The sequence below is a fragment of the Heloderma suspectum genome, chromosome 2 (assembly GCF_057233095.1).
Source record: "Heloderma suspectum isolate Gila_16-S chromosome 2, 16-S_ref, whole genome shotgun sequence".
NCBI classification, from domain to species: Eukaryota; Metazoa; Chordata; class Lepidosauria; order Squamata; family Helodermatidae; genus Heloderma; species Heloderma suspectum.
Window position 1 is genome coordinate 229410610 of NC_139459.1, and position 25571 is coordinate 229436180.

The following is a 25571-nucleotide window of genomic DNA, read 5'->3' on the forward strand; positions in this document are numbered from 1 at the left end:
ACATACTTATAGCCTAGCTACAGCTATCCATGCTCTGGTAACCTCTCATCTGGATTACTGCAATGTGTTATACATGGGGCTTCCTTTGTAAATGGTCCAGAAACTTCAGCTGGTCCAAAATAGGGCAACGAGATTGTTAACAGGTACTGGTCTATATGAACATATTATGCCAGTGCTTTGTGATCTGCACTGGCTACCAGTCCATTTCTGGGCCCAATTCAAAGTGCTGATTTTAACGTTTAAAGCCCTAAATGGCTTGGGGCCAGGTTATCTGAAGGATCATCTCCTCCTTTATACCTACCTGGACCCTAAAATAGACTTCAGAGGCCCTTTGCTGGGTACCCCAGCCAAATGAAGTGAGGCGAGTGGATAATAAGGAGAGGGCCTTTTCAGCAGTGGCATCTCACTTGTGGAATGCACTCCCCAGAGAGGCTCACCTGGCACCTACATTGTGGTCTTCTCAGTGCCAGGTGAAGACCTTCTTATTCTCCCAGGCATTTTAGTCCTTCAGTTTTGGTTTTTAAAACTGTTACTGTATTTTAAAATCTTTACACTGGTGCTGGTTTTTACCTTGGTTTTATACTGTAATTTTTAATGTTTAAAAGTTTTATATTTTATGTTTTATTGTGCTGTATTTTATGGTTTTCATTGTTGTGAACCACCTAGAGAGCTTCAGCTATTGAGTACAGAAATGTGATAAATAAATAAAACAAAATATATACATAATGATCTCAGCAGAAAGTAAGCTTGTTAGGCAAATCTCTTGAGAATTTTATTTATATGTTTGCCAAAATGAAAGCAAGCAGAAGTCATTCACATAGGATACCTGTTTCAGTATTAGATGATTAATTTGTTATTGTAATAAAAGATTGCTTGAAATATGCAAATATTTGATCATTTCTGCTCTTAATTTTAGTCCCTGTAAATAATGTTTCCCAATTTCCTGAGATTCTAAAATATTCTTCTTGCATGCCATTAAAGTAGGTAGGTATGCCTATTTAGTGAATTGGCATTAATAGTTATTAATGAATATGTCATCATTAATACTACATCCTAAACTATATAATTCATTTATTATGGTGATATTCCATAAGTATGCTACATTACCTACTGACCGCATTGGGGGGTTCAGGAAGATGGCTCCAAGAGCGTTCTGTCGGGTGTCCCAACTTACTTCTCTTTGGCTCAGCCACTGCCACCTACCCGCCAGAAACTGAAAAGTCTACACTTCTGATCCCAGCTAAGTAAGAATTCTGCATAACTCAAAATCTTTTATACAGGCCCATACCAAGAGAAGCTGGCCTAAAAAGAGATGGGGAGACTGCTTATTTTAGTCTATATTGCTTAAGCAAGACCTGGGAATTCGAGAATGCCAGTCACTGTAATGCTGCCAATTTCTCATTTCCTAGCTTCCTAACTTCCCTGGGGTGCCTCCACTGGAGGCTGTGTGCTTGGGGGGGGGGGGTCAGCTTGAGGCACTGTTGGTTTTAGGACCTTGGCTCCCTGCTGTGCATAAAGAGCTACCAAACTAGCCATTTCCAGCCCACAGGCTTTTTCTCTGATGCTATTTCTCACTCATCCTGTGGCACTGCTGAAGCCAGCAAGACAGTTCTCCAGCCCCCTGCTGTTTTGTCCACATGTTTGGCCAGGAGACCTCTGAATGGGAGGAGGGGAGAGTAGCTCAGGAACCCCGGAGTGCCCAAAAGAAAGTTTGTTCTTGCAAGAGGATCCGAGACCTGAATTCCCAGTGGTGGATTGCAATGAACATGCAAGCCACTGAGAAAACTATGAATATCAGTAGACCTGGGAAAGCTTTAGGTCATCTGCACTCTCTCTTAGGGAGTAGCTACCCAGGCATCCAGCATAACACCGCAATCAATCCCCCTGACCCAGGCATGAAACTCCCATAGCATATTTGCATTTACTTGTTTGTTTAATATTGTTTATTGACTTCTATCCTGCCCTGCCATGCAAGGAGCTAGCGACTCATATAAAACAGTACAACATATAAACAACATTAAAATCATCATAACTCTAAAGTTACAAATACATGATAAAATACAATAAAACCATCACACAGCCCAGTGTTCATAATGTGACAACCCATAATGATCCTGAGACTTTCCATTTGGAAATTCCAAGGGATACCATGAACTTGTTTCTGAGGCTGTCAATTTAGATTTGTGACCCTGAGCCAACAAACTTTGCTCACAAAGGCAAGAAATTCTGGGGTATTTTAGACAGTCAATCAAGTCAATTAAGTTTGAATATGAATAAAATCAAGACTTATAATAGAACTGAGTTTGTTTAATGTCAGGCATTACAACCCTCTTGACATAACGATTTGCCATGGAGAAGCCCCAGGAAGATCCACAAAGGAAAAGATGGTCTGCTTCAGACATGCACATGACCCCTTTGGACACATTATCGACATCTCCTCTGCACACATGCTTGTGCATTCAGGCATACACACAATCCTCTCCCTACCTTTGCTTCAGTAACAGCTGAGAAATAGGTGCTCTGAGCGGCCCACCAAAGGCCTGGGCAAGTCCTCTCGCTACAAGGGCTGGCACCCGGCATCAGTCACAGCATGCAGAAGTAGAAATATCCTTGCTGGAAGGTAGTGGTTGGCTGTGACTGCAAGTCTTTAGCTAGAGGGGAAGTCATTACTTACTCATCTGCAGTCTCAACAGGACAGACATTGCCTGCATTAGCTGCTATAAGCAGCCCCTCGCCATTACTGCCTCGTCCACAATACTGCCTGCCACCAACTTTACAACTGGGAATTAACCTGGTGGGCATCCCCCTCCCCACTTTCCAGCTTCTTTGTTTGTGCTTCTTCCCTGTGCTGACTTGTCCAGAGACAACCTTCTGCCCTGAGGAGGGTGAGAATCCTCAGAGATGGCTTAAGCCACTAGTAAACAGAGCTGTCCCTGTGGATGACCATTGCACTGGCCTTTCAACTCCAGCAGATGCACTAGCACCCTGTTTGCTCTGATTCTATGGAAGAGAGGCGGCTGTCTGCTAGTTCTGGGCAAAGAGAGAGGCTGCTTTCTTCTCAAGGAAGGGAAGCAAGATGCAGGCTTCCTAGGAAATAGGGCCACCTAGGAAATCTGCCTGAGCAAAATATTCAGGGTTTGGCTGGAAGGGGAAAGGGGTAACTCACTAGCTATGACTCTAATTAAAGTTCCTAGGCAGGACAAGGAATGCTTAAGGAATTCTCTCAATGCAAATTCCAATTCTTTCTTTGCAAATTCCAATATGAACTGATATGATCCTCACCTTCTAGACTAATGTGTGCATCAGAATTTAGTTATCCATTGTATTTTGCACCTCCCAAATGTTCTGACGTTTTGATGTTTTTATCTGTTCCCAAACGTTTTACAGATGAAAAACGTATCAAAATGTTTTTTAAAGCATGCTGTGAGAGAAAATATGTTTAGAAATGCATATTTTGAGAGAAAATATTTTAAAATTTGTGATCTTAAAATATTTTCGTGTGTGTGATTTTATAAAGAAAAACACAGATTAATGCAAAAATGTGACACAGCGGACATGTGGGTGAACCCATGCAAAAATGACACAGACTGGAAATGGATGGATACATCCCTCCTTAGTTAGGACCTAGGGATAGTAAAACATAAGTAAACATGATACACAGCTCACATACCTGGTCTGACGCAAGGGGATGGGCAACGAGATGCACAGAAAGGGGTCAAAGGTGTTGCTCTGTTTTAGGCAGTGAGGACAAGTCAATGAGGACCTAGAAAAGAACCAAAAAACAACCCCCCCACAGTCAAATCCCAGGTCGAGGGATATCAGCACCAGGGTAAAACATAGGGCTGTCCTCATGGTAGCAGTATGAAGCTCATCTTTGACTTAAAAGGAGAACCTCTGGAGAGCAGAATAACAAGGTCCTGAGAAGGCAGTCCTGGTCACCCTTGCAAATTGACCTTTACTCAGAAACTACTACGGTAAATGAGACTTTCCTCCCAGTACGTATACTTATACCTCAGTGCCCCAGTGAGAGTTGCATCACTCTGTATGACGGGCCTTTCAAGGTCCCTTTCGATCTAAGGATTGAGGCAGCAGGCCCCCCATAATAGAATTATCACACAAACGATTTACACCCAAGCTCACCCAATCGACTATTATTGTCATTATATTAAAGCCACTTTGAGGAGCTTCTCTAAAAGCTCAGTGCTAAGATCAAACAATTAATAATTACGGATTTGTATCCATATACAATGGCTTGCTGTACACCAAGGCATCATGGCAGTTCTTTCCCCCTCCCCTTAGGAGAAGTCGCAACAGCTTTTACCACAAACATGCTCATCCTCCATGTTACTGTGCCAGTTCCATTCCACAACAACTGCGGCCTCTATTATCCACAGGGTCAAAATCACAATATATTTTAAGGATTTTGTTGTTGAATGAAATTTCTCTCTCATATAGCTTTGCTTGGGGCGGGGACATATTTTACATGGACAACGCACTGAAAAAAAAGCTGATGCCTCCTCTCACAGTCAACATTCCAATAATCAAATCACATTTTGCCTGTCCAGGTTTACGTGTATTCTTCACACCTAGTGTTAAAGGGTTGCTGATGCAGATCTGACAAGAAAAAATGGATTTCAGATACTCTGCCACACACTGACCCTGGCTTCCCATCTTGCTGCACATCACTCTCCTCGCCTGGATCTCAGATGTTGTTCCAGCGACGGAGAGTGACGAGAGGGGGCTGTAGGTCAAAGATATCATGCTCAGCTGGAGAACTGAACATGCTAATTTCAACCCCATACCACAGACTCCTCTCTCTGATGGAGACATTCTATGCCCCTCCAAGATGCCTTGTGTCTGGCTGAAACAACGCCTTGGATCGATATCAGTATGTAGTTTTGGTTTCAAGGAACAGATAGCAGACCAACACTGCAATCCTGCAACGGTTAGGCTTCTTAGCCTTAAATACCATTAAAGTCAATGGCAGAGTTGCCAGATTATCAGTTTTGTAATCCTCACCCCAAAACTTCCAAAGTATTGATTTTTCCTCATAACCTTTGTGCAGATCAGGGGGACTCCAACCTTGCCTCCTCCTTCACCCCATCCTGCACACCCTCCTCTTTCTCTCGTAGAGGCACCACAAAACCCTTTCAGTTCAGGAAAGGGCCTCAGAAAACAGCACCACTGCCACATCTCTAAACTGTTTATCACCTGTTCGTCAAAATTCCTTACGTTTAACCATTTAAAAGCAGAGATGCAGAACTAATAGGAGGTAGGGGCCCAAACTGCCCCCTACCAGTTTAGGCCCCTACCCAAAGGGAGGGAGAGGAAAGGGCAAAAGAGGAAGATAACAGTGATGATAACTACCATCTACCAGGTTACAAGCAGAGACTGAACCACTCTGCCTCAGGCAAGAAGAACGCTGGCCCCCCACCTCCGTGATGGAGAGGCTTCCCTAGAACAGCAAATGGCAGCCCTCCATCTAGTAGGGGCAGCCCAATCCATCAGAAACAAGCTTATTTCCACAGCAGTGGATACAGGTGAGCAGCAGAGCAGCTCTTAATGAGACGGCCCACTGGAAGTACAAGTAGGTTATTGGCATTGTATCTAACAAGATTACCTGGGAGATCAAATCCCTCTCCCTGACATAAAAATAAACAAGATTCTAGGGAGATGGAGAAGACCTTCTGGGAAAGCCCCTTTTTCAGAAATGGTGCAGCCTCATACAAACATAAAGGTGTGCTTTTGAAGGGGTCATTTCAGGTAACACACTGCATCATATCATGCTACCAAAAAGCATCCCTGTGGCTGCTTTTTCTGAAGCACTGCTAAGTGTGTTACTGGAAATAACCCTTTGGCATTTGTAGGCATTTGGTATTTGTAGGCATGGAGGCAAAAATTGTACACTTCGGCATGATATACATATGTGCAAATCTGCCCAAAGTTAGAGAAAATATCACATTCCCTTCCCGTTCCCTGTTTTAACATTTCTTTCTCATTTGCCTAACTTGCCAAGAAGCTGCTCGTGCCACTTTAGGCAAGGTGGTATTTACATTCCAGAGCCTTTCTTTATTCTTTATTCAATTATTTGTTACATCTACATCCCACCTTTCTTCCAAGGAGACCAGCAATGTACATTTTATCCTCACAACAACCCTGTGTGGTAGGTTAGGCTAAGAGTCAGTGACTGGCCCAAAGTCACCCAGTGGGGACTAGAACCTGGGTCTCCCAAGCCCCAATCCAGCATTCTAACCAGTACACCACACTGTCTCTCTCCCAGCTTCTATATTGTCCATTTTACACATCCCCTCCTTTCATTCTTTACTTGGCATAGTTACAATGCTTTATTGGGTCTCCACAACCCTCTGCTGATCCTTTGCTCAGTCGTTCAGTGACTATCCATCCTCAGCACTGGAATGCCACTGAGTAGCAGCTGCTGGGGCCAAATTAGAGGGAGGGCTGTATTTATTTATTTATTTATTTATTTATTTATTTATTTATTTATTTATGTGTTTATTAAATTTATTAATCACCCATCTGGCCGGTCACCCAGCCACTCTGGACGATGTACAACAATAAAAACAGTTTACACAATAAAATTCAACATTAAAAACATCATGTTTCTAAAATTACCCTGGCCCACCCCAAATGCCTGCGTGAACAACCATGTTTTAAATGCATGGTGGAAGCTCATTAAAGAGGGGGCATGGCGGAGTTCCCTAGGGAGGGAGTTCCACAGAGCGGGGGCCACCACAGAAAAGGCCCTCTCCCTCGTCCTCACCAGCCTAGGTGTCCTGGCTGATGGGACAGAGAGAAGGCCATCCGAGGCTGATCTTGTTGAGCGGCCTGTCTGGTGTTGCTGGAGGCACCCTTAAGATAGGCTGGGCCGGAGCCATATAGGGTTTTAAAGGTCAAAACCAACAGCTTGAATTTGGCCCAGAAAACAGCTGGTAGCCAGTGCAGCTCCTTCAGCACTGGAGTGATGTGATCTCACCGGCGGCTGCCTTTAATCAGGCAAGCCACCGCATTCTGTACCAGCTGAAGCTTCCGAACCATCTTCAAGGGTAACCCCACGTAGAGTGCATTACAGTAGTCTAAATGAGAGGAGACCAGGGCATGTACTACTGATGGGAGCAGATGGTCGGGAAGGTAGAGGCGCTGCCGCCATATCAGATGGAATTGGTACAGTGCTGTCCGGCTCACAGCTAACACCTGAGCCTCCATGGACAGCTGGGAGTCTAAGATGACCCCCAAGCTGCAGACCTGGTCTTTCAAGGGTAACCGTACCGCATTCAACACCAGGTCAACATCCCCCAACCTCCTCTTGTCTCCCACCAAAAGTACCTCGGTTTTGTCAGGGTTCAGCTTCAGCTTATTCCACCCCATCCAGCCCCTCACCATCTTCAGACATTTGGACAGGGATTCTACGGCCAACCTTGGTGAAGATTTGAACGAGAGGTAGAGCTATGTGTCATCCGCATGCTGATGACACCGCACCCCAAACCTCCTAATGATAGCCCCCAGCGGCTTCACATAGATGTTAAATAGCATCGGGTAGAGGATGGAACCCTGTGGCACCCCAGACGTGAGCGGCCACGGGTCCGAAACCTCCTGTTGCCTTCCCACCCTGCTTATGGGCTTCCCAGAATCCCCTGACTAGAAGAGGATGCTGAACTTGGTAGAACTTAGGTCTGATTCAGCATAGCTCTTCTTATGTTTACAGATCACAGCTCCAGAAATTAAGCACGGCTATCTATGGCATCATGGGCGCACTTTCCCCCCGCTCCCAGGCAAGCCCAAGACCACGTGAAGATGGAGCTACCTCTAAAGATGTCCAGGAAACTTTAGTTAGTACAGAATAGAGCAGCAAGACTGTTTACTGGAAATGGCCTTTTTCAAACACATTACTCCAGTGTTGTATAAACTGCACTGGCTGCCAGTCAGCTTCCAGTCCCAATTCAAAATGTTGGTGCTGACCTTTAAAACCCTAAACAACCCAGGAGCAGTCTACCTGAAGGAGCGCCTTCTCCCATATGTTCCTGCCTGATTGCTAGGATAACCTTTGGAGGCTCTTTTTCGGGTGCCGCCACCCACAATGGCACAACTGCCTAGGGAAAGAGCCTTCTCTGTAATGCCCCCCCCCCCCCCGAATGCTCTTCCCAGGGAGATCCACCCAACATCTTCACTACTGTTTAAATGCCAGGTTCTTCCTTTTCCAGCAGGCATTTGGGGCGCAGTCCTATGCATGCTTAGATAGAAAACATGCTGGGAGTTGTAGGAGTCAGACTTTTTTCTGTCTAAAAGTGCTTAGAATTGCACCCTTAATTTCTAATCTGGTGCTCTGATTATTAAACTGGCTCTTTAGTATTTCTAAATTATGAATATTTTAATATTTTCATTCTTTTATTTATAGTTTTTGTTATTTTATTGTTGTTTGGGGGGCTCTTTTTTTAATTGCAAACTACCCTGAGGGTATCTGCCAGTTGGACAGTATATTAGAGAAAGAAAGAACCCCTGGCAAAGTGAATCTCCCATCCACCACCTCTTCCTCTCAAATAACTACATTTTGGAGAAATACTCTTCCAAAGCTCCATAGGAATATGATAAAAATTAAATAGAAATAGCCCAGTTCACCTCTTGAGCTCTTGGTTTTTCTCACATCCTAAATTAAAATCAACCCAAACTCTGAGCCCAAGTTTTTCTCTTTACTGTGTATCAGAGCCAGCAAGCTCTGAGCAAAGCGGCCTTGCGCGTTAATGGATTGTTTGCATATAGACAAGCTCTGACGCACAGATCTGAAGTTGGCAGACTGAAAATGAAAACAGCGTTTTTAATAAGCATTAATGGGAAAGGGATTAATTGGGGAGTGGAGCAATTTGACATGCCTAGCATGTCTCTTCCAACCAACATGATAGGAAAAAGGGGCCTTAAGGGGGCACATGGGGTTGGCTGGTGTGCAAGAGGCTTGTTTGGCACAGAAAGACCTAAAACTCTTCCTCTACTTTACTGCAGAAGGTGGACAGAATCTTAAAACTGTCTCAGTTTCCATGCAAATTGCAATTACCACATGTAGGCACTATCAGGGAACAGATTTGCAACTGAGCAAGCAATTTGATATTGTGTGAGCCAGCCAAACAAACAGAGCCTCTACAGACCAGGTGTGGCACTGTGCCTACTGTTCAGGAAGCCCCAGATATTCCTTTATTTTGTATTATTATTATTATTATTATTATTATTATTATTATTATTATTATTAACATTTATATACCACCCCATAACCGAAGCTTTCTGGGAGGTTTACAAAAGTTAAAACATTAAAATGCCCAATACAAAGTTTAAAAAACCATTTACATAAAAGCATACAGGCAATATATACAACAGCATATAACTAAAAATAACTTTGAACAATTAAAAAAAAAATCCAACAATAAAACAATAAAACAACACAGCTTAAAATACAGCTTAAAAACAGTATGCAAAAGGTTGTTTTTTTAAAATAAAAAATTCCACACCAAGAAAAGCTAAAACCTGCAACTGCCATCATTCATGCTTCATTTCATGTGGTCCTTGGCCTAATTTCAAAATTCCTCTGCAAGTGAGCAGTTCTGACATCTGGCAAGAGAGAGAAGGAGGTGTGGCAGAAGAAGAGCAAGAAAAAGTGTGGCCCCACCCACTTTTTGTTCTGATCCCACCCACCACTGGCTTCAGTTCCACCCACTGCTGGCATGTGGCCCCTGACAGATTACCCCTGAGGGAATGTGGCCCTCAACAGAAAAAAAAAGTTCCCCACCCGTGATTTATGCCAAAAACTGTAAATGCATGTTTGCTGATACGTCTTCTGCTATAATTATTCAGTTCTGCTAGGCATGTGGAAAGGCAAGGAGATACAGGGCAATGAAACCCTACCCAGTCTGTTTCCCGCCTCCCAGCTGAGCAGAGCAGAGCAGAGCAGAGCAAGCTGCTCCAGTTGGTCCAGGGACTACAGAAGCAGGCAAGCTCCCAGAGAGCGAGCGAACAGAGCGAGCGAACAGGGGGAGCAAACAGGAGTTGGCCAGGGGAGTTCAGCAGGGGAGGTCAAGGGAGAGGCCCCTAACATTTTTTTTAATTTTTTTTAATTTTTTTTAATTTTTTATTTTAACTAACTTTTTTCCATTTATTTGTCTTGTAACACACACTTTCACACCAGTGGGACTCTGCTTTTAACCGCTACTGAGTAGAGGAGCAGGCACAGGCTAGTCTAGAACAATCACAAAGCTAGACACAAAAAGGGAAAAGAGGCTATGGAAGGACAAGACTCTCCAGTGGTGGTGACCTGCAAGGTGTGTGCAGTGTTTGTTTTCTTGCCTGAGAACAACATGGCCTACACCTGCAACAAGTGCAAGTTGATCACGCTGCTGGAGGAAAATGTAAGTGGACTGGAGCGGCGAGTGTCGACCCTCAGGGGAATAAGAGAACATGAAGAGTTCTTGGACAGAATGGGGGAACTACAGCAGCAAAGGGCAGACCAGAAGCTTGAAGAGCAACAGCAAGATGAGGCAGTGGGAAATGCTGAGGTGAAGAAAAATGGAATAGAGGATACTCATTGGAAAAGGGTGACAGTTAGGAGAAGAAGAACTAGACGCCACTCTGCACCAGTGGAAGCAGTGGAGCTGTGGAACCGATTCCAGGTACTTGCAGATGAGACTGGAGGACAGCCTGCAGAGGAAGAATCACAGGGGAACCTGCATGAGAGTGAGCAAGAGGCTAAAGGTCAGTCAAACAGAGGCGATGAAACCCAGGCCTACAAGAAGAAGAAGAGAAGAGTGGTAGTAGTGGGAGACTCCTTGCTGCGTGGGATTGAGACCCAAGTATGTCGCGAAGACCCATGGACTCGCCAGGTATGTTGTCTCCCGGGAGGACAGATCAGAGACGTGACTGAAAGGTTGCCTGCACTCATAAAGCCCACTGACAGGTATCCCTTTCTTCTCATCCATGTGGGAACAAATGATACTGCCAAGCGGAGCTACGAAGAGATCACGTCAGACTTTGAAGCTTTGGGAAGGAAACTCAAGAACTTTGGGGCCCAGATAGTTTTCTCATCCATCCTTCCAGTAGTTAGAAGAGGGATAGAAAGGGAACGAAAAATACTCCGGGTGAATAACTGGCTACGAAGGTGGTGCCGACGAGAGAGATTTGGATTCTGGGACCATAGGCTGTACTTCCTGGAAGATGGGCTGTTGGCTAGGGATGGTTTGCACCTCACAAAGGATGGGAAGAATGTGTTTGGCCACAGCATGAAGAACTTCATCAGGAGGGCTTTAAAGTGAATCCTACGGGGAAGGGAGATGTAATGTTGGGGGTAACAATGGACGTAGGCGCATTCACTGCAATGGAGAGAACAGCTCTGATAGCACTCAATAATAGTCTTCAGACAGATGTAGGAAGAAAGCCAGACTATGAAGCACATGGTCTTCGATGTCTATATACTAATGCCCAGAGTATGGGAAACAAACAGAACAAACTTGAACTCTTAATACAAGAGGGAAATTATGACTTGATAGGTATAACTGAGACTTGGTGGGATGACTGTCATGACTGGAATACAGCAATTGAAGGATGTAACTTGTTCAAAAAGAACAGGAGGAACAGAAAGGGAGGTGGGGTTGCACTGTATATGAAAAATACATATCTCTGCACAGAAATACAGGAGGATCAGCTTGGTAGCCCCATCGAGAGCATCTGGGTTGAAATAAATGGAGCAAAGAATAAAAGGAACCTGGTGGTCGGAGTCTACTACCGGCCACCCAATCAAGGAGAAGACAAGGATGAAACTTTTGAAAAGCAAATAGCCAATGTTTTAAGGAAGCATGATGTAGTAGTAATGGGGGACTTCAATTTCCCCGATATTTGTTGGGAGACAAATTCTGCAAAACATGGCCCCTCCAGGAAATTCCTGACTTGTGTGGCGGATAACTTCCTCCTACAGAAAGTAGAGGAAGGAACTAGAGGATCGGCTATCCTTGACTTGATCCTAACCAACAGAGATGACTTAGTGGATAAAGTAGCAGTTACATGAACTCTGAGGGAAAGCGACCATGTTGTACTTGAGTTCTTGGTTCTAAGGGAAGCAAAAGCCGAGTGCAGTCAAACGCGTACCCTGGATTTTAGGAAAGCTGATTTTCATAAACTCAGAACAATGTTCAGCAAGGTCCCATGGCAAGCGATGCTAGCGAGAAAAGGAGTCCAAGATGGGTGGGAGCTTTTAAAAAAGGAAATTCTCAAGGCACAATCACAAGCAATTCCAACAAGAAGGTGGAAGACAACAGAAGAAGCCAATGTGGCTTCACAAAAAGCTTAGGGATGACCTGAAAACAAAAAAGGACACATACAGGAAGTGGAAAGAAGGCCAAGTAACAAAGGAAGAGTACAGGCAGATAGCACAGAATTGCAGGGATGGCATCAGGAAGGCTAAAGCTGAGAATGAGCTGAGGTTAGCAAGGGATGTTAAAAACAACAAAAAGGCTTTCTTCAGCTATGTGCATAGTAAAAGGCAGAGGAAAGAAATGGTGGTTCAGCTATTAAATAAGGATGGCAAAATGATAACAGATGACAAAGAAAAGGCAGAGGTGCTCAATTCCTACTTTGGCTCACTCTTCTCCCAAAAGAGGGTCAATGACCCCCCTGGCAAAGGCAAAGTACAGGCTGAAGGGGCAGGATTGCAGCTTGAGATCGACAGGCATATGGTCAAGGAACACCTCATTACTTTGAATGAGTTCAAATCTCCAGGGCCAGATGAACTGCATCCTAGAATAATAAAGGAACTGGCAGAAGAACTCTCAGAACCACTGTCTATTCTCTTTGAGAAATCATGGAGGACGGGGGAAGTGCCAGATGACTGGAGGAGGGCTAACGTTGTCCCTATCTTCAAAAAGGGTAAAAAGGAGGAACCTGGGAAATACAGACCAGTCAGCCTGACATCAATCCCTGGGAAAATTCTGGAGCAGATCATAAAGCAATCCATCTGGAAACACATTGACAACAATGCCGTGATTACTCGAAGCCAACATGGATTTGTCAAAAACAAGTCCTGCCAGACAAATCTGATCTCATTTTTTGATCAAGTAACCTCCCTTGTAGACCGTGGGAATGCTGTAGACATCATATACCTCGACTTCAGCAAAGCTTTCGACAAAGTGCCCCATGATATCCTGATGAGCAAACTAGCTCAAAGTGGGCTAGATGAAACAACAGTCAGGTGGATCCACAGTTGGCTACAGAATCAGACTCAAAGACTGCTTATCAATGGGACCTTCTCAAGCTGGGGAGAGGTAACGAGTGGGGTACCGCAGGGCTCGGTCCTGGGCCCAGTGCTCTTCAACATTTTTATTAATGACTTGGAGGAGGAGGTGCAGGGAATGCTGATCAAATTTGCAGATGACACAAAATTGGGCGGGATAGCTAATACTTTGGAAGACAGAAACAAAATTCAAAGTGATCTGGATAGACTGGAGCGCTGGGCAGAAAACAACAGAATGGCATTTAATAGGGACAAATGCCAAGTTCTGCACCTAGGAAAAAGAAACCAAATGCACAGTTACAAGATGGGGGATACATGGCTCAATCACACTACAAGCGAGAAGGATCTTGGAATTGTTGTCGATCACAAGCTGAATATGAGCCAACAATGTGATGTGGCTGCAAAAAAGGCCAATGCTCTTTTGGGCTGCATTCGTAGAAGCATAGCTTCCAAATCCCGGGAAGTACTAGTTCCCCTCTACTCAGCACTGGTTAGGCCTCATCTGGAGTACTGTGTCCAGTTCTGGGCACCACACTTTAAGAAGGATGCAGACAAACTGGAGAGGGTTCAGAGGAGGGCAACAAAGATGATCAGAGGACTGGAAACAAAGCCCTATGAAGAGAGACTGAAAGAACTGGGCATGTTTAGCCTTGAGAAGAGAAGACTGAGGGGAGATATGATAGCACTCTTCAAGTACTTGAAAGGTTGTCACAGAGAAGAAGGCCAGGATCTCTTCTCGATCATCCCAGAGTGCAGGACACGGAATAATGGACTCAAGTTAGAGGAAGCCAGACTCCAGCTGAACATCAGGAAAAACTTCCTGACTGTAATAGCAATACGACAGTGGAACCAATTACCTGGGGAGGTGGTGGGCTCTGCCACACTGGAGGCCTTCAAGACGAGGCTGGACAGCCATTGTCAGGGATGCTCTGACTTGGATTCCTGCATTGAGCAGGGGGTTGGACTCGATGGCCTTGTAGGCCCCTTCCAACCCTACTATTCTATGAATCTATGAATCTACCCCTTGACTAGCTCTATGCAGACAAGCACACACACACACACACACCCCAACACCAAGCCTCCCTCATATCCTCAGATATTTGAAGGACTATCAGATAGATGATGGGGAAAATTTGTTTTCTCTTGCTCCAGAGAGTAAGACCTGAACCAATGGGTTCAAATTACAAGGAAATTTTGACTAAACATTATGAAGAATTTCCTGGTGGTACAAGCTGTTCAATAGTGGAACAGACTGCCTTGGAAGGTGGTGGACACTCCTTCATTGGAAGTGTTTAAATGGAGAATGGATGATCATCTACCGGGGATGATCATCCAATCCACTAGCAGTGGATTTCCTGCATTGGAAGGGGGTTGGACTAGATGACCTTTGAGGTCCTTTCCAATTCTATGATCCCTGGCTTCCAAGATTTCATCAGCCTTTGTCCACACAATTCTCAAACCTATTTTCACTACCACAAGGTCTAGAAACTTGCGTTAAAAAAAGAAAAAAAGCTACAATTCTCAAGATGGTGAATTTTATGCTGCATGCAGTGCAAACACAAAACCATGGTATACACGCAACACTGGTATAAACCCATGTATACTGATTGCTCTGCTACAGCAATGCACTTCTATCAGTTTCTGTGCAGCTCTAGCTTTCATGCTTGGAAATAGCACCCCCCCCCCCCAAATGAGCCTGATTTAATGGGCAAAGCACTTTCACAACACATTTGTCACACAGGGTCACTCCAATTTCCTGTCCAAAAGGATGTTTTTGTTCAAAGAATGCAAGATGGGAGGTGTCATGTGGTGCACCACAAAGCAGCGCTCAGGGAAGCTTTTTCCATGAGCTCTTCCCACTCCGGGTGAGGTCGCTTGTATGGATATTAGCAGGAGAGGTGAGGAGCTAAAGAAGTGAATTCCTAGAGTCTGCCCAAGCAAACATTCGCGGATGTGTTCCTACCGCATTTGCCTAGTTACCACCACACCAGCCACCCTTTCAAACAGTACAATGGGTTGCCATGGAGATGGCTTCAATGTCATAGCAGAGCAAGGCAGTGCAAATCTGTAGTTTGGGAATGAAAGCTGGGGATTGTGCCAGGGGGGTGGGGTGGGGAGTCATCTGCTCCCCCATAAAGGGGGTGTTAATGTGAATTCTCCACCTTGTGAGAAGCAATTGCTGCAAGGCACTGGATCCCAGGGTTAATGGCCCGGGGCACACCTCTGTTGGGATGACTGCATGATAACTGAACAGCATATGACTAATAATTAGCAAAAGGTCCACCATTATGACAGGTGGTGTTTGTGTGTGGGTGTGGGTGGGTGCGTAAGGAGGAAAGGAAGGAGGGAGAGAGGGAGGGAGGATTTGATTATTTCCAGGAGCTCTGCTGAATGCAACTTTCTGCAGAATCCCTATCAATAAGGGCTTGGTCTCCCATTTTAAGGATGGAGGGAATGTTTCACCCTCCTTGCAAGAATCTCCAAGTGCAGTGATTTGCATTATCCCATAGGAGAGAATGGCAGCCATTCATTCATAGAAAGCAAAGTTAAAAGGTGTCCTCAGGGATGTCATTGGATGCTGAAGTAGGGGCCGAACCTGGTCCTTATCCCTGCTGGCCCTCAGGCATTGGATGAAGCTGGATCCTGTCAGCACAGCCCCATTCCTGGATCACACAGAAGCGTAGATGGAATGTTTGGAACTGTCCCTTATATGGAGAAATAACGACCTACATGGAACCTTTACGGTATTGATCTTGCTTTCTTTTGTACCTTTGTGAAGTAGGGCATTATTATTATTCCCCTTTTATAAACAGGGATCGAAGATTTAGGTCTGAGTTCTCACTGAGATAGTAAAACTGTGTCTGGACTATACCACTTCAGACTGCAAGTGGAGGCTCCTCCGCATTAAAAGAAATTCTTGCACATAGAAAATTGGCATATCAGGGAGCAAGTTAGGCTACATCTCCTCTCCCTGACACACCAGACTTCTATATGCAAAGTTGTTGTTTTTTTTTAATGGATGAGCATTCAGCCAAAGTGGCACAGTCCAGACACAGATTCACCACCTCAGTGAGAACAAGCCCTAAGAGACACTGGGTAACCCTGGCAAAGTCACTCATTAGCTTGTCTGAAATACAGCTTCACCACAGAGTACAGATTACCACTGGCCTCACGATCACTCAGTCACATGTCCAGGTCCAATGTTCAGTGTATGATGAAGTAAGGGGGTTGTTCCACTCACCACACTGCATGCAGAACAGCAAATTGGATGTGTTGAGGAGATAACACATGGGCATCCCTAGCATTCATTTCCTTCCCCCGGGGTACATTTATGTGGAAGACCATTTATGTAAATCACTCCTCTGAAGGAAGTGGGGCTCTAGCTCAGTGGTAGCACACTTACTTGGCATGCAGAACATAACCAGTTTAATCCCTGTCATCTCCAGGTAGGGATAGGAAAATCTCCTGCCTGAAACCCTGGAGAGCTGCTGCCAGTCAGTGTTGACAGTATTGGGCTAGAGGGACCAAGACTCTGACTCAGTACAGCAGCTTCCTATGGTCCTAAGCTACTGTTTGCATTGGGAGGAAACCTCAGAGGAGTAGTTTTATTGAGAGCCATAGCAGGGGAATAAATGGTTAAATCCCCCTGTTGCAGTTCAATTAATTATCAACCACCTGCAGCTGCGATTTGCAGTTTATAGGGGAAGGGCTGTAGCTCAGTGGTAGCACACATGCACTGCATGCAGAAGGTCCCAGGTTCGATCCTCAGCATCTCCAGGAAGGGCTGAAAAAACTCCTGCCTGAAATCCTGGAGAGCTGCTGCCAGTCAGTGTTGTCAATACCGGGCTAGATGGACCAATGGTCTGACTCAGTACAAGGCAGCTTCCTGTGCTCCTCTCACTTTTTGTCATCCATTGCTGAGCAAGAATTTTAACCCAGGTCTTGTATGTTCAGGTCTGACACTTTTTATCCACTAAACCACACCAGCTCCAATTGAAAATGGAAACCACCTTGGACAGCCCAGTCTGTGCTCTCAATTCACATAGACACTATGCAGATTTTGGGGTGGGCGGTGTGCCTACTAAGTGGCATGAACAACGAACGATGATAAACAGGGCACTCAAACAGATGGCATGCCTGACTTTGCTCCAGTTTCGTTGGCAGAGGGAGATTGTGCGCTCCTGAAATGACACCCACTGCCGCCCGCATGAGCTTCCACGGTTTCTGGCAAAAGTAGTAGAGTTCACCTGAAGCCATTTCCCAGTACACACCACTGAGAATTCTTGCAAACTTGCTTTGCTTAGTTCTTCCCCTGCCTACAGTGCTCAGTCCTCTAAATGCAAGCTGTAGAGGTCCACATGCAACGGAATAAATTTAACAACAAAATCTCTAAGCCACTTACTCTAGCTAAAGCCTGCCTGACAAGCTCCGGCCCTTAATGCATCAGCCTTTACGGTTAACAGCTGTCAGTTTCATTCATGCTTCACAAGTGTCATTGGCTCCACCAGCTTGCACGCCGCATAGAGGACAAGCCAAGATGTCATCCCCCTAATGCCATGAGGTTTCTGCCAGCATCCAAGATTGACTTATTGGGCTCCATTAGAGCATAACTCAGCTCCAAGGGCTCTTAACCCTCCAAAACCCACTCCTACATGCTAGTTCTCCTAAGCCTCTTCATCCCCAAACTGAAGGCCTTCTAATCTCCCCTGGAAATGCTTCTCCCATTTTCATCACAGCCACTCTCCTCATAGGCAGTCAGGATGCAGCAAAAGCATCTGGGCTAGCTCACGGGTTCACTTCCTTTCCACTGGATTACTGGTGGCTTGCTTGCAGCATGCACCACCCAGTCCTCTCTTCTTCTTTTTTTGGTACCTACATCTTGTAGTGACAAACCAGCAGGATGTTGCCTGTGACACGTCTCACCTTTCAGGAATGGATTTGAACAGATGGGTGATTCACAGCAAGCATTACTTTAATGTAACAAGATGTAGTGTGTCCCCCAGCTACTATATACACTTTTAATTGGCCAAGACAGAGAATACCTGATTTGTCCGATGGAATGAGCCTGAATAGTATCTGCTGGGCAGAATGGAGACAGCAAGACATGAGAAATGGGCAGAGCAACTGAAACTACAAAAAACCCTACAAACGTGCTGCAGTGGAAGCTTTGGGATTTAGCAACCTTGGTCACTTGAATAACATCAGAAGACAATCTGGTTGATCTGGGCCCAGATCAGTGAGATGGCTACTAGTCCTGATTGCTACATGCTGCCTCCAGTATCACAGGCAGTATGCCTCTGTATATACCAGCTGCTGGGAAACACAAGTGGGAGGGTGCTATTTCTAGGCATCCTACATGTAGGCCTCCCACAAATGGCTGGCCACTGGGTGAACAGAATGCTGGGTGAAATGGACCCTTGGACTGATCCAGCATGGCTCTTCTTAGGTCCTCATGCAGATTATACTATGCTAATAATCTCATGTAGATTATACTCTGCTCATCACACCTGTTGGAAGGAAATTCCATTGCCCCTGAAATACTGGGAAAGTGTGTGTGTGTGGGGGGGGGGGAGTCCAGGATCTTCTTCCACTCCATTCCAGTGATGGGAACACAAACCTGGGAGCCCGACAGTCTGGTTTGCTCCCTGGCTGCCATCCCTGCTCCAGCTGCGGCCTGGAGCAAAGGCTCACCCAGTTCAGTACAGGGGCCAGGGGAATAACAACAGAAAGCACTGGCAAGCACCAGTCATTAAAGCCTCACCTCTGAGAGCAGCCTGATGCTGGGAGCTTCAAACTTCACTCCGCTCCCAGCGCTTTCATCCCACCGCCAGAGACACAAAGCAGCAGTGTCAGCGGCCGGAGCCACATGGGGGTGTGTGCATGCTAAGGGGAGCGAGCGCTCGCTTGCTGCCTCGTCCAAACGGAAGCCACAGTGCCTTCTGCTCCTCTTGCCTGCATCCGCCTCAGTATAATGAAGGAGCCAAGAGTCGCTATGTCTGCAAGATTGTGCAGGCACAAGACACCCCTGGCTACAAGAAGTGGGGCAGCAGAGCTGTATCACATTCTCTTCTCTGCGCTCTGTCAGCTGTATCCAACTTCCCTTGCTCTGTTCGGTTATGAAGGGAAAGGGGGACATTATTCCTAAAAGGGGATGTGCCCTTAAAACAGGGGTAGGTAACGTGCAGCCCATGGGCTGCACGTGTCCCCTCCATGACCGTTTTTGCACCCCTGCTGCTCCAGCTGCCAAATTTGCAGCTGCAGCAGAAAAGTGGCAATTTTGGAAGCAAACAAGGCATGCAGGGAGCACGCTCCTTGTTTGCAGGCAGGATCCTGCTCCCAGAAACCTCCACCACGTTTTACCGCTGCATCATCAGTGTTGGTAATTTAGGTGGCAGCAGGGGTGGGGTGTGGCCCCCGGTGGATTCCTAGGGGGCAATGTGCTCCCCCCAACACCCACCCCTGGAAGTTTCCCACCCTGATTTAAAAGGACGACACAGCCACTAACTGTTGCCCCTAAGAAAAGCATCAGAGAGACATGCAGTGGCACGAGTAGGAGGGCGTGCTTGAAGTCCAATTACATCCCTGTATTTTTGATGGTCCAGAGAGAACTAAATACAACCCAAGAAGAGAGCAAAACCATGACGGTGCAGGAAATACGGAGTTGGTTCAATAAGGGTCGCCTGAGCACCATCTTGTCTCCAAAAGCAACACATTGGGGCAATGCTTGTAAGTGCCGCACTGCCACTGTTACCACTGCAGGGACCTGGCAACATCTCGCAATGCTGTGAGCAAGCAAGCGAGTCAGCTCTGGTATGTCCAAGCTCAGTTACTGCTTTTCACTTACCTAAAGTTTCTCCCTGTAATTTGTGCTATAAAGCATATCCTCACTAATTTAAACCCAGGTCCTCCAGCTTTTTGGCCTGCCTGCAGCAGCTACACTCTACCTTGGAGGCAAATACTTGTTGAATCCTGGTTACCGAGCATGGATTTGCACAACCTTTTGGCCACATTGCAATGATGGAGGTAATGACGCAGAGAAGTCTCTGTAAGTAAGCTTGGGACCTTCGATCCATCCTTACCTGTACTGTGCTTGGAAGTGGTTCTGTACAAAGCTCTGGCCCTTGGGAGGCTGGACAGCTGGTTGGGCACTGTCACTGCTGGAGCAATCTTCCTGTCCAGGTGGAGGCTGTGGAGGAAACAGAGGCAGAGGTTGAATTATACAGACACCCACCTGCCTCTGAAATACAATACAACCCTTCTCCTTGGAGGACTCAGCTGAATCCACCTGTCTTAATTCTGCCTTCTTAACTTTGTTTTTAATGTGGGCTCTTTAATCACAACTTCCCTGCTTTCTCCCTGCCTTCCCCTACCCCCATTTTTCTCAATTCTTCACACTTCCTACTCCCTTTCAGTAGAAAAATAATGACTAAAGCTGGTGGGGGGCAAGGGAGAGTTAGGCAATAATGTTTGCAAACTGGCATTTTAAAAATTGTCCTGCTCCACAAATGTATTTGGATAAACAATGAGGGTGAAAAAACTCAATTATTAGTTTTAAAGTGTTAAAAAAATGTTTTCTCCCCATCAAATCAGGAACGGGGGGGGGGGGGCAGTGCCTGCCAGTCACTGAATAGACCTGTAGCACAGAGCTGCCATCCCAGTATATGTCCATGAATAGCTTACAAGTAAGGATTCTGGAGAAATTCGTGATGGACTAAAATGAGCTCAGATTTCTAAGTATCCAACCTGCGGAATCTGCTGCGGATCGGTCCCCTCAGGCCACGTGGAGTCCATGGACTTTTGGACCTTTTTTTTTACTTTCCCAAAAATTATGCAAATTTATTCATAGGAAAATATGCAAGTGTCTGCTGGTAAAAATATGCGGGAAAAGTTGAATGGAGTGGGGGACAATACGCTAAAAGTACTAACATAAATTACGCAAATTGGTGCAAACCCCCTTACGAAATTATTTGTTTATTTTTCCGCATAACTAAGAGAAAAAAAATCAAATCCGTCTGTGAATAGACACCGGAATAAATGACACAACACAATACACGAAACACACATGGGACAGAGTTCACAAAATCCGGACATCCCTAGCTACAAGCATCCTTGGCCAATATAGCTGGCATCCACAGCTATCCATAGCGCAACAGAAACATTTCCCATGGTTTTCAGATCCACAAAACAGGAGGCCTTTTCAATTAACATTCTTCTAGACCATCTAGAATCTATCATTCATCTAGACCATCTGCTTCACAAAGGCGAAGTACAGGCTGAAGGGGCAGGATTGCAGCTTGAGATCGACAGGCATATGGTCAAGGAACACCTCATTACTTTGAATGAGTTCAAATCTCCAGGGCCAGATGAACTGCATCCTAGAATAATAAAGGAACTGGCAGAAGAACTCTCAGAACCTCTGTCTATTCTCTTTGAGAAATCATGGAGGACAGGGGAAGTGCCAGATGACTGGAGGAGGGCTAATGTTGTCCCTATCTTCAAAAAGGGTAAAAAGGATGAAACTGGGAACTACAGACCAGTCAGTCTGACATCAATCCCTGGGAAAATTCTGGAACAGACGATAAAGCAATCCATCTGGAAGCACCTTGAAAACAATGCCGTGATTACTCGAAGCCAACATGGATTTGTCAAAAACAAGTCCTGCCAGACAAATCTCATCTCATTTTTTGATCAAGTAACCTCCCTTGTAGACCGTGGGAATGCTGTAGACATCATATACCTCAACTTCAGCAAAGCTTTCGACAAAGTGCCCCATGATATCCTGATGAGCAAACTAGCTCAAAGTGGGCTAGATGAAACAACCATCGGGTGGATCCACAGTTGGCTACAGAATCGGACTCAAAGAGTGCTTATCAATGGGACCTTCTCAAACTGGAGAGAGGTAACGAGTGGGGTACCGCAGGGCTCGGTCCTGGGCCCAGTGCTCTTCAACATTTTTATTAATGACTTGGAGGAGGAGGTGCCGGGAATGCTGATCAATTTGCAGATGACACAAAATTGGGCAGGATAGGTAATACTTTGGAAGACAGAAACAAAATTCAAAGTGATCTGGATAGACTGGAACGCTGGGCAGAAAACAACAGAATGACATTTAATAGGGATAAATGCCAAGTTCTGCACCTAGGAAAAAGAAACCAAATGCACAGTTACAAGATGGGGGATATGTGGCTCAACCACACTACAAGCGAGAAAGATCTTGGAATTGTTGTCAATCACAAGCTGAATATGAGACAACAATGTGATGTGGCTGCAAAAAAGGGAAATGCTATTTTGGGCTGCATTCATAGAAGCATAGCTTCCAAATCCCGGGAAGTACTAGTTCCCCTCTACTCAGCACTGGCTAGGACTCATCTGGAGTACTGTGTCCAGTTCTGGGCACCACACTTTAAGAAGGATGCAGACAAACTGGAGAGGGTTCAGAGGAGGGCAACAAAGATGATCAGAGGACTGGAAACAAAGCCCTATGAAGAGGGACTGAAAGAACTGGGCATGTTTAGCCTTGAGAAGAGAAGACTGAGGGGAGAAGCACTCTTCAAGTACTTGAAAAGTTGTCAAAGAGAAGAAGGCCAGGATCTCTTCTCGATCATCCCAGAGTGCAGGACACGGAATAATGGGCTCAAGTTACAGGAAGCCAGATTCCGGCTGAACATCAGGAAAAACGTCCTGACTGTTAGAGCAATACGACAATGGAACCAATTACCTAGGGAGGTGGTGGGCTCTCCCATGCTGGAGGCATTCAAGACAAGGCTGGACAGCGACTTGTCATGGATGCTCTGACTTGGATTCCTGCATTGAGCAGGGGGTTGGACTTGATGGCCTTATAGGCCCCTTCCAACCCTACTATTCTATGATTCTATGATCTCCTGGACCCAAAAGAAAAGAAGTGTGCTACATGCTAGTCATGGGATTGGTTATAACTTGTTAACCTGGAATGCCTAGCCTCCTGGCTAACCACCATAAAAATGGACTAAAATCTCTGTATCCCCTTGTCACATTCTCATCTCTTTGGAATATCAAGGATGTCATATATTGAATATACTGAATCTTCCCCAGGTAATCCCTACACACTGTGAGTATTTTCCTCCAAGAGGTTAGCCTACCAAGCTTCTTAATGTGTGTTTTTTTCCAAAGTTCCTAACTGCCTTCCCTTGTTCCCTTACTGAATCCCTTTTAATAATAGTCTTCCTTTCAATTTGAACCTGAGATTTGCGAGTGAACATACAGACAAAACCCAAGGGAGAGTTCTCATCCCACCACCTAGGCTGCTTCGAGTTACCCTACCTACTTTTACCTAAGGGAAGAAGAGGAAAGCAAGCTGCCCTTGGCCATGGTGATGGGAAAATTCTAGCTGGTCACTACGTCTCCCCAGGCAGATGGTTGTCTTGGAGCTCTGGACTTCTTCCCTGGCCAGAATTAGAGGAAAAAGTACACCATACACCGGGGGGGGGGGGGCAGTGGCGCAAACCTACTTATCGAACAGAAGCATGCACCACCAGGCAGCCTCACAAAGCAATTATGGCACGGCTTTATCACAAAAACAAACACATTTTGTTGCACACAGTATGCCAGAATAAGGAATACAACACAATAAAGAAGACAAATTACTCTCCCAAGGATTCAGAAGGGGAGACTTGACCAAGCCTTCTTATTGGGAGGATGAATAATACACCTGGGTTAAAGCAACCTTGTCCACCTGCATCCAGAACCAGTAAGAAATTCCAGTATTACCCCATTGCTATACTGCTGCCCCCAAAGTGCTTCTGCATAGCTGAGGCAAGAGATAACATAGCCAAGTGACACTTCTGCCTGGGGCTTTTTCCATCCCATCAAAGTGCTGCTAGCACTAGCATGGGAAATAACTGCACAATCCGGGTGGGCGCCATTTGCTGTGACACGGAACTCTGACCACTTCTTCAGCCGCCACTGCACTGAAATAGTAATGTATGAGGCCTTAGTGACCTCACGAGTCATGGAGAAGACAAGGAGATTTAACATTTTAATGGATTTCTCAAATGTAGCAGGATGGAAGGAAAAGAATTCAGTGTGCCATTAATCAAATGATTTGTCCTGTCTGGAAAGGAGTTTTTTTCCTCTGCAAAAAACAAAGGATTGGATGCTTCTTGATATGCAAGGAAGAACAACAGAATAGGGGGGCAATTGCTCCCTGACTTTAGCAAGCAGGCAGGCTTTCCTTAGGCCCCATCTGCACTGGGAATTTACTCTGGTTCTACAGTGCCTCACAGACCATCACAGCAGATGACATAACCCCCACTCTGCATCAACCGTGTGTTTTTTCTGCCCAAAAAGCTGCTTCTTTGCAAAGTCGTTTTGCACCGGAGTTTCCCGTCGCAGCGGCCTAAGAGCGTTGGGAGTTTGTGTGACCTCAGTTGGCTTCTGCATGGGCTGGGGAAGCAGCACTGATAGGCAGAAGGGAAAGTTGCATCATGAAAGGGTGGACATGAAGAGAGGTGTTGGCTAAACATGTCTACTTGGAAGTATTGCACTTCACTGAGCATGCAAGCAGGGAGAAGGGCAGGGAGCAAGCCTGTTGTTTTAAATCTCCGTTCTTACAGAAGAGTAAACGTACGCACGACTGTCACAATTTTAAAAGCTGATCGCCCCCAAATGACCCTTATTCCCGCCAAGAAAGTATGAACACGAGGAGAGGTGCTGACTAAACATGTCTGCTCGGAAGTAACTCATTCTCTTCCATCGCACATCACTGAGTATGAGAGTGAGAAGAGGAGTGGACAGCAAGCCTCTGCTCATTTGCTGCCCCATACCCATGCAGTTGATGATGTTCAGTCCTACTTGCGGGACTCTGCCCACCCAACCCCCAACTAATGCAGTTTCAGATGCTGTTTGTCCAGTGAAAGCAAGTTTTTAAAAATGTATGCACCACTTTAATGACTACATTTGTCACAGGAGGAGCAAACCCAGCTTCATGAAAATCCGGATTTAAACAGCATCACCTCAGAAAACATCTTCATGTAGATGGAGCCTTAAGACTAAACTGGAAGTTACATGCTAACATGGCTGTACATTGGTTCACAGAGAACTCCAAATGTGAATAACGCTATAAGCAAATTCTCTTTCTATCACAACAGTATACATGAATGTATATAGGTTTCTTTCCTACACCCATGAAAACCCATACGGGGAAAACACCATGTGTTAATCAGCCCCTATTCAGCAGTTAGTCAGCTGAGAACTGATCTTCTAGGCCCAGTACACACACAGCTGGATTTTGGCATGGATGCAAATTAGTTATTCTGAC

General features: G+C 45.5%; 1 protein-coding gene across 1 annotated transcript in view; it reads right to left on the reverse strand.

Moving 5' to 3' along the window:
* The window catches only part of USP43 (ubiquitin specific peptidase 43), a 112366-nt gene that overhangs the window by 45371 nt on the left and 41424 nt on the right, over positions 1–25571 (reverse strand). Inside the window, exons 3-4 of the mRNA XM_084838357.1 lie at positions 20356–20462; positions 3671–3763 (exon numbers count right to left, since the gene is read on the reverse strand). Of these exons, the coding sequence (XP_084694483.1) occupies positions 3671–3763; positions 20356–20462 (200 nt within the window). The remainder of the gene's footprint in view (positions 1–3670; positions 3764–20355; positions 20463–25571) is intronic.